Raw genomic sequence first — 14,329 nt, 5'->3', positions numbered from 1 at the left:
TCCTGGTATTGTCATGCAGTGCTTCTGGTGTGTGCTTCAGTCTCAGCTTTGATTAAGAAGTATGGCTCCAGCAGTTTGGGTTGGAAAAAGCTGCTTTGATGTGAGCTGAGCGTAACTGGAGCAGAGCAGAGCTGTCTGCCTGGGTTTGCAGTTTTTGAAAGAAGCCACTGTGACCCATGCACTGAACTGCCCCTCTTGTCTCAGTAGCTTTGTGAGGCCAGGTGGGAGGTGACAAAGGTTCCTGTGGCGTACTCCTACAGTCTTCGGCTGGTGGGAAAGGGAAGATCCCACACATAGGCTGTGTTGTTCAGAAGCGGATGCAGATAAGAATGTTCTGGCAATATAGCAAACCACAGTGTGAGTTCTTATAGGAGGGGAAGGTGATTTTATTTTAAAACAAGCCTGACTTGAATTGCTTACGCCCTTGTACCCACATGCTCCTGAGCATATTGCTATGTTGTGTATATATTCATGTAGTAGTCTGTTTGGGATTCCCTGTGATGATGCTGAGGACAGGGATGGGGCCTTAGGGCATCCTGCTTGCATCTCTGTGATTATTCTTAGACTGGTGGTGCTGTGTGGGTTTTGGATATGCCTTTCGACTCCTTTAGGAGCTAACAAGGTTGAGTTTCTTAATCTTTACCCCCCCCTCCCAGCCCCCACGGTTTACTCTCTGAGCCCCCAGGATTAACTTTTCATCCTTTGCAATATTTGTTTGTTTTCTAACATATTACACAGTTTTCCTGTTTGATGTCAGCTTGTGGACAGTAAATTATTGCCACTGAATGATGTTCTCTGTTGCTGAAATTGTAGGTTTGATTTTTTCATGAGGGGACTTTTAAATTAGACAACATTGTGAGCTACATGTCTCTTCCCCGGTTTCAGTTTCCACTCTGTCTTGGGATTTTACAGTCTGATTAACCTAAAATTTGTCTGTCTGGATGTCCATGCTCTGTTATAATTACTCTTTGTTCTACTAATTTTCAACCACTGAAAAACAGAATAACTTGTCTAGATCAGGTTAGTATCCTGTTTAGTTCACACAGAGTATATTCCTTTAGACTTGGAAACCTTAGTCAGTGGCACAGTGTTATTCTCTGTATGTTGAGGTGTAAACAATAGTACGGGTGGTTTGCAATCACCTCCTGTAATCCTTAAAGCACTGAAAGCAGAAACAGTAACTATTTTGCAGTTGCCAGTAACAGTAAGAAGCATATCCATCCCCACTGAGAGAGTTTCCCTTGATTGGTGAAGATTTCAATTGGGATTTTTTTAATTTTTTTTTTTTTTTTCCCCCTCCTCCCTACATGTTTTTACCTCCCTGCTGATTGTCCTGCTCCAGTTTCTTTCTTGTGTCTTCTTCCTTTGCCTGTGGCCTTTGTTTGTAAGGAGGGTTATTTGTATTAAATGCCAGAGGCTCATCCATTTAGCTTTACAAAAGGGCCTTCCCATTTAGCATGTAGACTGTGAGTTTTTTGGGTGTCAATTTCAAATACAAAACAGAGTCTCCTCCTCCTCACATATGAATACTGGAAGGCTCTGTAACCCCTCTGAAAAATGAATTTCTGTCAGACAATATTCATTGCCGTGGGCTGTTTTTGTCCACTTAAGTATAAAATGTAAACGTGTACACAGTCTGACAGCCTGCTGGGGCGGCGACTTGTCTTTGTCTTGCCTCTTCTTCTGCACGTTTCAATTTTTGATCCATTCTCTTGGCACCTGTTTTTATCACTGCTGTTCCACACTACTACTTGTCTTTTTCTAGTTATCATGTAAAATGCTATGACAACAGTTTATCTTTTCCTCCTTTTCCTGTCTGCCTTGGTGCTGTTGTTTCTGTTGTGCCAAAATAACACGTGTGCCATGCTGGCTGCTGCTTTAGCAGCTAAAGCTGCCTTATTTTGCCGTTCATTTTCCCGATTCTTACTCCTCTGAGGTTTTGTTTACCTAATTCACAGTTGTTTCCCTGTGAGATTCACCCAATTAGAAGTTTCTTTTCATCATATTTAAAATGAGCTTTCTGCCATCTGACCTCCAGTCCAAACACGTAATATAATATTGCCATCAGAAAATAATCAGAATAAGCAAAAATCACAATGCTTTTGTGGTCTTAACTTGCAATTCTCTACACTCAGTTGACCTGCTTGGCAATGTTCCTTGTATTGTGTCCCCATCAGGGTCAGGGCTACAGAACTTATGCACCATTTTCCAGTTTTGCACTTTGCATGTCCAGTAGTGAAGGGGGAAAGGGAGGAGGGGGGAATTAATTTCTGCTATAATTTTATATTCAGTGTTAAATCTTCTTCAGTTTCATGTGTAGGGTGTTCTTATGGATGATTAAATAGTCCTGCTCTACTCCCTCATTAGAAAATACACAAATTAAGATACTAAGTTCTACCCTCTGCTTGTCTTATAGCATTGCATTCAGTCACATCCTCTGTAGCAGCAGCTAAGTATACTTGCAAGTCTCCATCTAGGTTGCATTCCCTACTTTAGTATTTGTGGCGAGATGCTGGGTTTGGATGTACCTTTTGACCTCTTTAGGAGCTAACAGGGATCAGTCTCCAATCTACTTCACCCCTCTACCCCCCCATCTATTCTCTGAGCTGTCAGGATTAACTCTCCATGTGCTGGGTTCTGAATGTCCTGTTAATCTAGATGCCACCTACACCTTCTATTCTTAAAGCCCTTCTCCCACACTTTGTTCCTTTCCGTGCTTTCACACCTGGATGTTCATTCTCCATTCACATCACCCTCCATGTTTATGTCACAATTCTCTAGACAGTGGGCAGCAGGAGGGGAATATTCCCCTCATCTGCTGGAGGCTGAGTTGAGAAGGGGCACAGGAGAAGAACTGAATCTAAAAAGCATGTGGTCCCAATTAAAAAAGCAATAGTTCATCAGGGGGTAAAACCTCCAAAGTCTCTCTCATGGCCCGAGACAGTGCTTTGCCTGGCTTGCATACTGCTCCTCCACTTCAAGCTTTGCTCTGCTGATTGCATTTCGCCCCTCACAAGGGCTAGATGAAGGTATGCTCAAGTAGGCATGACACAGACTTACCTGTGTTGGTGCTGTGTCAAGAATAGGTGCTGGTGAAGCATTTATTATTTCGGTGCTTGTTTTTATGGGCCTGATGTTTTGCTGTGGGAGAAAGCCTGCTTCTTGGGAGGAGCTGTAGGAAGAAAACTAGCTTGTATTTGCATGCAAACAGTCCTGTGCTGGCTGTCGCTGTAAAGCGGATGACTCCTGTGAGTGTGATGATATTTTGCTCCAAGTGTCACAATTCCCTGATATGTGAGCAACGTGCAAACCAGCATGGGTGTTGCATGCTGCAGCCTTTGCATGTAGCTGGTGGAGGGCTTGACACAAGCTGGGAAGCATCATGGCTGTGATGTGGAGTATTCCTCTGGGCAGCCCAGGACTGGGCAATGCTGTTTGTGAGGACTACGCTGAGCTTTGCAGCTTGTCTGTGATGTTTCAGATAATCCCAACCTGGTATCTGAGCAAGCAGAGCTGAGGAGGGAGGGACACTTGATCTTGAGCCAACAAAGCTGCTCTTACCTTGGATCAGGAAATTGGCCAGGTCTGTTTTGCCGCTGGGTAAGTGTGTCCTTCCAGTGCCCAAGTCAGTACAGCTCCAGGTAAACGCATGTAGCCTTGTTACTGTTTGGTGCTGTTTACCTATCTAAGTATACAAATCTGGCTGTACTAGAAGGAACAGTGTCTAGACTCGGCTGAAGCCTTGCAGGACTAAAGCTTCCAGCTGTTGGCTGTATCACTGTTGAAGCTTTTCTGGCCATATGTCTGCATTCTGGTCTGCAGAAGTCCTTCCTGCTCTGTACGTGCAGAGGATCAGGTTTTCGCAGTGCATGTGTGGGTGGGGGTTTGTGTCTTTTTGAGCTGTTGTTGAGAGTATTTCCTAGCTGGGGCTATCTGCTCCTGCAAAACCCCTCTCCTAGACACTCACCCTTTCCCTCTTTCAAACACACCAGTTATTTCATGGGATTTCTCTCCTCTCTTCCTTCAACTAATCTCTCCCCACCAACCCCCTTTGCTTTGCTCTATACCAAAAGGACTTGGGGACAAAGCTTTTCAAGGCTTATCCTGAATGTGTTTAGGACTCTGGTGCAAGGTGAACAGAAGCTGAAGCTCACACCCATAGAGTTGTTACACACCAAATTCAGATGTGGCTTTAAAGCTAGGCTCAGATTGTAAAAGCCTAATCAGCAGCAGAGATGTGCATGCATTCTGCTTTCACCCCATGCATAAACTCTGCTGATAGTCAGCTGCTGCCTCATGTGTATTGTGTTCCTGTGACAGCCTGGCTGCTGATCCATCTGTAAGGGACTTAAACGAGCATTGTCAGCCAGATAACAGCAAAAAGGAAAGCTCTGCTGGCCTGACGCCCAGCGGGGAAATGCTGTGCTCTGCAACTCTGCGAGGGATTTAAAGGCTCTGACCTAGTCTGTAAGTCAGAACTTATCCCAGTGAGGGGGAGGGCTTTCTCCTGTCTCCACTGGGATAAGGAGGGCTTAGCTTTTGCTAAGGGGGGAAAGGGGTGTCTTCCAGACAGCATGTAAGGTTAGTTGAGGTAACCCCTTAAGGTGTGACCTTCTCTGGTTTCGCTTTTGACTGCTAGCAATGAAAGACTGTCCGTATGGGAAAGTGCATCAGCAATTTTTTTTTCCTGCCCTGTATGTAGCCTGTTTGTGGTGCTCTTGGGGAAGGAGTGGCTAACAGGCCCTATCTGCGTGCAGCTTGAGTCGTCCTGTGATCTCTGGCTGACTCTGGTTAAGCAGGGCATGCAGGCAGATGTGGTGCTTCACCCTTCTCGCCTGGATCATTGCCTAAGACTGTACCAGGAGTTTTAGGAGTCGGCAGAGGAGCAGGGTATGTGGGAAAGCAGCCACAAGGGATACGTTGAATGTGTCAAGCTTGGTGTGGCATTAAGGCACAGCATTACTAGTACCCTGTCTGGGTGTGCAGTCTAACGGCTTCTCGGCTCTTCTGATTCGTGGGAATGTGGAAGATGATCAGTCAGTTGGCTGGTGCTGTTACAAACCAAGCTCCTAATTCTGTTGCAAAGTGTTTTGTGTCCCAGAGCGTCACACTAACTGCTCAGCTGCAGCTGGTTATACCCGGTTATAGCTGAGGTCACTACACAAGTGCTATAGGGACAGTTTCAGTGTGGGAAGACAGGTCAATCTGCTGGGTACTACACATCTCTGAGCATCACACTTGTCTTCCTATTGGACAAAGGGTTTCCTCAATAAACCCTGAGAGTCACAAGAGGGTTGCTAGTGATGTTGAGAAAAGAGCTATCAAGATTTCTTTTTCACATATACACACACACCCCGCCCATGACCTTTTGTGTCATTTAACTGTTATTGCAGTCCTATTGTTACAGAAGAACCTAAATGTTACAGAATAACTAACATTTTCCTTCTTACTTATCTTCTGGTCTCTGCTCCCTCTGTGAAGAGCATAGCATTTTGCTTTTCCACAGGGCGTCTTCTGGAGTTGCCCATTCCCTCTGTGAATGTAAACTTTCTGCCTAAATTACCAGAGAACAGATATGTTTCACTTTCAGTTTTCACCCTCAACAGGACAGTGGTGCAGTGCTTCAAGCAACAGAGCAAGATTAATTTCTCACTGCTGTTGCTTACAGTTCGAAAGGAAAGAAGCCTCTCTCTTAAGAGGAAAGTCCTAGATTGTCTTAGGCTAAGTCAAAGTAAGTCATTATACCTCAGATCAGGGTAAAAGGTTTTAAGAAAAGTAGTTAACAGGATGCAATTAATGAATATCTATATCTTGTTCTATGCTCGAGAGTCGGGCATTTCTTTCCAGGAGGTCTCTTACAGGCCAATTCAAACTTGCTGTCCGAGCAGAGAAGTGAGAGAGTGGGAAAACATGGGTAATCTTACTGTTTCTGATTCCACAGAAGAAACATTTTCCACAACTTTGCCTACTGTTTCTTGATCTCCTCTTCAGTAATTTTGAATGAGTCTTCTATTAATGAAAGTGGAAAGTCCTGTAACAACTTTGTGGCACAAAGTTTTCCAGTCTGTACAACAGACTGCGGTGTCCCATGCAGTGCCTCGATCCTTTGTCTGCCTTAAACTCTGCGTGTATGTGGCCTGCAGAAATACAGACTCTGGGCAACTGTGGTATAACTAGCTCAGTAGGACCTAGTTGTAACTTAGTGTTGCATGAGTACCTTTCCAAAACTCTTAAGTTGGGAACAGTCAGTAAACTCTCCATGTGGTACTGACACCTATTACCATCTAATACATACAGTCCTGTACGCCTATGGAAATACAACCATTGTAAGTGACACTGCATGGTATAACTATATCTATAGCGTTAGATTGTACTAATCCAATTGGTTTTTTTTCTATGAAGAATTAAAAGTCAGTGGAAAGTAACTTAAAAAAAAAAAAACCTGCTCTCAGTTCCCTAACAACTGCTCCTATGCTATCCAGAATGGCTGTAACAAAGACCTATCCCTTTCCCCTTGCCTCTCCCTGTGGGCCCCCCCCCGCCTTTCGCTACAGAGGAAGGAGATCTAATTTAAAGAGTTTAGGACAATGTTTTCATTTGGGTCTGTTTCTTCTAGTGAGAAAATGAGAAGCTTTGTTTTTCCCAACAAAGATTTGATTTAATTTTTTGATGTTGCCTCATCCTGTCCCAAACTGCTTTGCATTGCAGAGCTGCTAAAACAAATATTGTAGATGTACAGAGAAGGAATGTTTTTATAAGTAAAGATAATGTGGAAAGTTAGAAAAGCAGGTAAGCAGATCTTTCTGGTGAACACAATCATCTCTTTTAAATTGCACTTGATGTAACAGGAGACAGATGAAAAAATCTAACCTCAAGAAATTTCACAGTAACTTTGGAGTCTTGGGGACACTGTTCCACTAGATGTCTAAAAGAAAAATTTAATTTCTTTCTGTGAGGTAACTATTCTGATCCCAAGCAGCTCTCTCTGTAAGTGCTTTTTCTGGTCATTTCGGACTGGTACTTCTCAGTGGAGCATGGGATGACATGGTGGCATGCTGTGATTTTGTTATTAGGGAAATGATGATGGAGTCCCTCAGGCAGTACCCAAACCCCCATGCCCTTCACACAGTGTTCCTATGGTTTAGCATTGTATGATCGGCATTAAACTGCTTTTGTATCACCTGTTGGACAGTGTATACCGATTAATGTGGGAAAAATGTCAAAAATGGTAGTAGTTTAGAGAACAACTTTCCTCTTTCCAAGTCAAGGTGATACAGCACTGACAGATGACCTTGCCTGTGCTGGAGGCATGCTCCTGAAGTGTTTGATATTCCATGGCATAGTAGGCAGTGAACAAACACAGCTTTTTTCTTTTTTTCTTTGTCCCTTCATATTTGCCTTGAAAAATGAGTAGTATCAACCATTCACACCCAAGTATGTCAAAATGATAGGAAGCAAACTTCAGTCTAGAAAAATCCAGCCTTTGCAGTAGACATTCATTTTCTTTTTTTGTCCTTTGTAGCTTGGTGCCTTGGAGAGAAAATAGCCTCCATAAAGAGGCTGCGAAGAACACAATGGCAGGGGCTGCTTTAGCTCACTAGATATTTAAAAATGAAATGCACATATTCTTTATTTTGTATTAATACACTGTAATTGCTTTACAGAGTCCAGCATATCAGTTGCATGTAAATACTACAGATGAACTTGCTAAACTGGAGCTCACAAAACTAGTGCATTTATCCCAAAGCAGAGACTAAACCCTCTAACTCCTTAAAAAAATACATTAAAGAACGTACCACACACACACATATTGCACTTTTCTCCATATGAAATTTTTTACCCCATATACATCACACCAAAGTCTCTTCAAAGGAGTCTGTAATACAAGATAATAAAGCTAGTAATTACTCTACCAGTAGTGTACACGTTTCTCTAATCTTAGACGTACATAGACTTGAACAAAAAAGTCACTTCAAAGTAGTATGAGCAGTGCCCAACGGGTACTCTGCCATATTAGAAGGCATTAAAGCCTTATATTCTAATTGGCTTAAAGGAAGTTACACGAAATGTTAAATATGCTTTTGGTTGAGGGGAAGAGTCAGTCTAGACTACATTAAAAACCACTGTAACTTCCCCCTTACCAGCACTGCAAAGCTCAAATGAGCTTTGACTAGTTGGCACATCCTGATAAATGAATTGCAGAGCTCAAGAACAGAATTATTTTTATCTTTGAGTCCTGAAATTTACAGTATCCTGGAGTTGGATGGGGAAGGAAGTGGTTATAGTTATGGCAGTAACCCAGCTCCTGGAGCAGAACTGGGCCTGTCTCCATAGGTATTGTGTGTCCTGGTAGCAGTTTTCACCGCATACTTCCTCGAGTGCTTGGTCAGATATTAAAATTCCAGAAAGTGTTTATTATGCCGTGGGGTAGGGAAGAAGGAATGACAGAACAGGACTCTGTTGCCTCCCTTTCTTTTTCTGCAGCAGTGAAATGCCTAGCCTGTTACGCTGCAGTATTTGTCAAGCTGTTTCCCTTCGTTAGTTACTTAAGGTGTCACAGGGGTTTCTGTGTTCCGTAACTATTTACTGTTTCAGATGAGTTTCCTTTTGAAGGGAAGCCACAAAATAAAAACCTTTTCTATCTTAGCTCTTTGAAGCAAAGCTTTCTAGCCCTCTTTATCTTGCATCATGTAAGTAGTGTGTGGATACGATCCCTGTTCTTTAAACTCTCCTTTGCTTGACGCCTTGGGAATCAGAGGTAGAAGCTGAGCACTTACGGATTGAGTCCAGCTGCACAACTGGACCAGTATCAGAGCAGGCTACACAGCAACAGGAGTTGCCTCTCTAATGGTAGTATACAGGAAGCAAGGTGCCTTCTGTCACTCGTTAAACCCTTCCCTCCTTCACGCAGATTACAATGCAGTGACTGAAGTCCTACTGTTCCACATTTAAATGCAGTCTTATTGCTGTAAATGCTGGCTGATTATCCACCTTTCTAGTGAAGGAAAAGAGAGCAGCTTTGAGACCTCCTTTTTCTAGCCTGGTAGGCTCTGTGATTCGACAAATACTAGAAGAACTTTGTTTGCTGGTTTCCTCCTTCTGCTAGCTGTTTAACCCATTTCATTTTTAAGTGACCATATGCCCTGAATACCCAGACTTAGAGTTTGGTGACTACACCCTCATTAGTTTTAGTATCTAAGACCTTAGCTCACTAAACTTTCCAGCAAACAGTGGTGTTTTCTACAGATGTGATCAGCACAGTTTCTCTGCTATTCTTTGTGCTTTAATAAAACTGCAATTGTGCTTAACGTTTGCTCAGAAAAGGGCTGAACCCTCTAGCTGTGAGCCGCGTTTGTCTATCATCCTGTAATGTCTCGCAATACTTAAAGGCTACAGAGCAAACCCAGACTAGAGAGCTAAACTTTCTGCAGATTCCTAAATATCCTCCTATGAGTTGCATTTCATGACTGAAAGTTCTGGAGACACAACTGCTTGTTGAGTTTAGTATTTCTTGAAATGGTTGATACATCAACAGTTTGTGATGCTAAATATTGCTGTAATACTTTCAATGTTATATATACATGAGCAATCAAAACGCTAAGAAAGTTAAACATTATGTTCCACATGGTGGAACGTGTGCTCTGAAGGGACTTTGGCTATAGCAAGGATATAAATGGGGTATTGTCTACTTTCTTCAGAAAAAAGCATATAGGCTGATAAAGAACTGAAAAAGGCACAGCACTATCACTTCACAGGGGTTGTTTTAAGCTCATTGTTTTTATCCTTAAGTTCTAAAACCCTAAATAATTGTCCAAATATACAAAGCTCAATAAACCACCAGCAACACATACTGCAACTTCAAAACACAGTTTGTTTGCTTGTTTTTAAAATGCAACAGAAGGACAGATGGATCCTTTCCAGTGATCAGAACTTCTCCAAGACCGAGCCATCCACAAAGGCCTGCCTGCTAAAAGGGCTGAGTTCAAAAGCCACCCAGGTGGATTATTTTTTTGGATTATTTTTTTAAAATGCCATTGGCTGCAGCTCTTGATTTTTTTCATTGTACTTCTTACCTTCTATCTCTCTGTTAGCTAATCCTTTACCCTTTAATATTCTGATCCCCATCCCAGAGGTCTCTACAAACCACTGTGGTGCCCTGTGTCCGTTCCAGGTATCTTTTGACAAAGTCAAGATGTCACTTAGAGATTAAGAAGCTTCCTTTAGTAGACAATTAAGAATTCCTCAGCAGGCTTGGGAAATACTGTTTACAAGTGGAGGCTGCCTGAGATGCCTAGTGATCTCAGAGACTTACCAAGGAGTAGTTCCAGATCAGTAGCTTAATCAGCAATTGGATGCCAAAGTGCAACTTTCGTTTAATTCCACCTCATGCTACTGTTTGAAGAGTATTACAGTCGCTATCAGCGCGGACCAAAATCTACCCTGAATTTCAATGAAAACTATTGCTTTTATTGCCAAGAAGTACAATACAACGCGCACTCACTTTCATTTCTCCAAGTGAATGTTAAATGAATGCTGACAAACTCCCCAATTTTTTTAGAAGGGGCTATTTCCTTCCTTTAAAATTCGCTCATTTTGCCTCCTTCTCTGCAAACCAGTTCTTTGTGGGATGAAACTATACTATCTGTTCTCTAGCCCCTGCCACCAGCAAGAGGAGCTAGTGGCCAAACGCTTCTCACCACCTCCTGTTGTTTTGTTTTGTTTTGTTTTTCCAATCAGGTGGATTTTCACTTCTCCTGTTAATTCAAGGGTTGAAAAACTACCATGAACTTTGGGGTAGGAACAAAAACCAAAAATTGACATGCTTCTCCATTTGTCCTGTCTTCCACTCTCATGTTAGTCACCTCATGATATTAATTCACCAGGACATAGCCACTGTGCTGGGGATCTACAGTCTCCATCATTTCACAATCAAAGAGTCCAGGCAATTCAGAGAGGGTTAATGCATCATAGTTTGGCTGGGACTCAGGAGATGCTGAGCTGCTCTGGCTGTCAGGCAATGCTACGCTGCTCTGTTGTGCTGGGTCCATGGAATACTGGCATTGGTCTGGGTAGTCTGGCTCAGAAGAGGTGACAACAGGCAATTCACAAGTCTGATAGGAGTATTGTAAGGACTGTGGCGGCTGCTGCACCTGGACTGGTGATGACAACCGTGATGAGCTGGTGATCTGGGAGGGTGGCAGTGGATCCAGCTGTACCTTCTGGTACTGACTGAGGAAGGGGTCATATTGCATTTGTTCTGAGGAAGGCTCCATCACAGGGCTCAGGGGCTGCTGCAAGCTGAACTGGGTTGATTGCTGCTGCTGCTGTTGTTGTTGCTCCTCATGACGTGAAAGTGGCAGTTGACTTGACCTTGGGTATGAGCTCTCAGCTATTTGCATCTGGTTAAAATAGGCCTGTAGCTGGGACTGCTTCTGGAGAAACAGTCGCTTCTGATGCAGCCTGAATCAAGGACATAAACAGCAATTATTTTTGCGTTTCAAGTTGTAAGGCGCTAGCATGAGTCCTGCGTGCTAGTCACTCAAATAGTTCCAGCAAGGAGTAAAGTACAGAATTGGGAAACTCCTGGGCAATCTGGTTTACTAAATTTTACAGCAGATGACAGTCTTCACCTTTCAGCAAACGTGCAGAGGATGTGTTTGTAGACCTCCTTTTGATAACCTTTTTAATCGCCTAGGGAATTTTTCCTGTGGAATAAAGTTAACCCCATGTATTGTTTAATTTTGTTTGCTACGAATAAGATGCATTGTATTTGTATTTTGTCTGCTATTCACTGCTCTATGGAACTTGAGAGCTGAAGACTTGAGTATCGCTGGCTGCTCATGGAAATGAACAGTCTCCTTCCCCCCATGTTCTTTTTCTCTGTACTGCACTGCTCCCCATGAACTTCTATGAAACTCCATGGTTTTGACTCTTTACAGAACAGTAAGAATTTACAACACAAAGCAAGGTTTATAGCTACCTATGACAAATTCCTGTGATACAACAGAGTGGAGGCTTCCTGCCAGCCAATTCCCAAAGCATGCAGAAATAAGAAACCTACTGCTGACGTAAGCCGACAGTGTTCAGAAAATGAATCTATTGCTTCCCAGCTTATTTCTCTATGCAGACCTCCTATTCTTAAAGCAGCACACCAAGCTGCTCTCAGTGCTGTTAGGTAAGTCTTTGGTTAGGATTAATCAACTCTACAGTTGTCAGGAGTGGCCATAAGCTAAAAAGTAATTGTAGATTTTGTGCATTCTTTAAATGAAGTAGTATTTTCATACCTCTTACCGCAGTCTTTTTGTTCTAGACACCATGTAGCTAGGTTATATTTCTTTCTCTTTCAGTGATTCTTTAGCAAAACTCAGGGATAGTAACTGCCTTTTGTATCTATCTTGCTTACTTGTTTAACGATTACCAAAAGAGGTCATAAAGAGCTTACAGCCCTTTAACTTTCAATTAAAATTTTATCTACTATAATACATACAGTTATAAGGAGACACTTTAAATTATTCACTCTTTAACTTTTTCAGAGGAGTGTCACTTCCAAACTAATCTTATATGACAAGAAAAAGTTGATTTAGTTTACTGTAAAATTATTGGGTCATGGGAATGAGACAGGAAATACATAAATGACTGCAGGGCTTCCCAGCAGGCAGAAATACACCATCCATGTTCTGACTTACAATAAATACTGCAATATATATGTTATAAACAGTGGGTGGTTGGGAGGATGAGAGTGAAATTAAGTGCAACAATGTAAGTAGTAGGGTAACATCCTCTTATGGTTCTCTATGCCCATTAGCACTAAATGAAACATACAGGTATTTGCAGTTTACCTGCACCCTAGTAGCATTAACTGATAGAGAGAGCTCATAGCACAGAGATTTGTAAATACGTGGCAGGATTATTGTTCCTCTTTTAAAAGAAGGACTGTGTCCTTACAAATTTTAAAACGAAGCTTTCATTTTTCAAAGAATTTCTAAATGGACAAAAATTGTTCCCATTCTTTTATTACTCTTGAAAGTAAGAATAAATAATTTATCTGCATAGTTTGGAAGCTCTGTACCTGTGCTCCTGTAACTGTTGTTCCAGACTCCGGGGCAATTCTTTGCAGTATAGCTGGCAAGTATTCTGAGCTTTGGATAGTAGAATGGGTTTCTGTAAGAAAAGCAGTGCTGTTTTAAATTGCAGTTGCTTTAATGCATTAGTCCAGAAAGCGAGTGAAAGAAGCTTGTCTACCCTTATGACTGTAACTGCCCAGCTCCATTTTCAGAAGCTATCAATAGAGCTACTATCTACAACCACAGCTACTACTGCTTATTGGCTTCTAATCCTTAGACAAAGAATATCTTTGCATGATAGATTGTACCATACAAATCCATAGAAAGATTTCTTCCCTACTGGAAGAGAAGCTGCAAGCTGGAAAAAAAAAATATAAACTAAAGCTATATGAAAATTAGTTAAAAAAAAAACCAAAACAAAAACAAACCAAACCAACCAACCAACCAAAAACCAGAGGGAGAAACAGTAAGCCCCAGGGTGTCAGAAGTGGCTTCTCAGATGCTGATGCATAACCTTTTTGGGGTGTAACACAGACAATATGTATTCACTAGCAGTTACTTCAAATTGCCTTAACAACACTATACAGTAACCGACTGAGTAGGAAAGCAGCAGTAATATAGTATACTTTTTGCATAATTAGGGTCAGTGTCTGAGAAAAGAAAAATACAGCTAATTTCAAATTCAGCTGTTCTCCGCTAATAGAGCCTTTGACTGATTTTCCTGAGTAATAAGATCTAAAAGGCTCGTCTGCTGCGTAGTTACAACAACTTGTTTAATTCAGTGGAGGGGAAGTATGGTACCTGGAGCCTGTGTTGTAAGTACTGTGTTTCTAAGCTCTGCCGTCTGGATAACAATGGGGGATGTGCACCATTAGGGAAAGCAGATCCAGCATCCTGCTGCTGCTGAGATGCTTCCTCCTGCAGAGAGAAAAGGAAAAAGTTTCATCCCAGAAAAGGTCTTTCTGCCTCAACCCTTTCTTTAAGGATTTCCCCTGACAGAGGCTTCATAGTTGCCATATGGACTGGTCTCTAGTGTCACTCACCACTTTCACTGCATGGCAAGGAGCCTAAATTAAAAAGCTTTTAATTATCTGTGCTGCAAAATGGCAAGGGCTTACATCTGTAACTAAAGTTATATTATATAGAATGTATTTTCTGACTTGCCCTCTGAAATAGTAAATGTACAGGGTTAGAAAACCATCCAAACTCTGAAGGTGTTTTTGTGCAGCTCTCATTTCACAGCTTCAAAACAGAAGGTGAGTGAA

The 14,329-nt window shown here is 42.1% G+C and overlaps 1 protein-coding gene across 2 annotated transcripts in view; it reads right to left on the bottom strand.

Annotated features, from left to right (window-relative positions):
- Positions 1-7,612: 7,612 nt before the first annotated feature.
- The window catches only part of SIK2 (salt inducible kinase 2), a 57,999-nt gene continuing 51,282 nt past the window's right edge, over positions 7,613-14,329 (bottom strand). For both annotated transcript variants that reach the window (XM_086766151.1, XM_086766152.1), the window contains exons 13-15: positions 13,866-13,982; positions 13,070-13,161; positions 7,613-11,460 (exon numbers count right to left, since the gene is read on the bottom strand). In XM_086766151.1, the coding sequence (XP_086622277.1) occupies positions 10,872-11,460; positions 13,070-13,161; positions 13,866-13,982 (798 nt within the window). In that variant the 3' untranslated portion in view covers positions 7,613-10,871. The remainder of the gene's footprint in view (positions 11,461-13,069; positions 13,162-13,865; positions 13,983-14,329) is intronic.

The sequence above is a fragment of the Chlamydotis macqueenii genome, chromosome 24, assembly GCF_036417535.1.
Source record: "Chlamydotis macqueenii isolate bChlMac1 chromosome 24, bChlMac1.mat, whole genome shotgun sequence".
Taxonomy (NCBI): domain Eukaryota; kingdom Metazoa; phylum Chordata; class Aves; order Otidiformes; family Otididae; genus Chlamydotis; species Chlamydotis macqueenii.
Note: the sequence above shows the minus strand (reverse complement) of the source record. Positions and strands in the feature narration are given on the sequence as shown.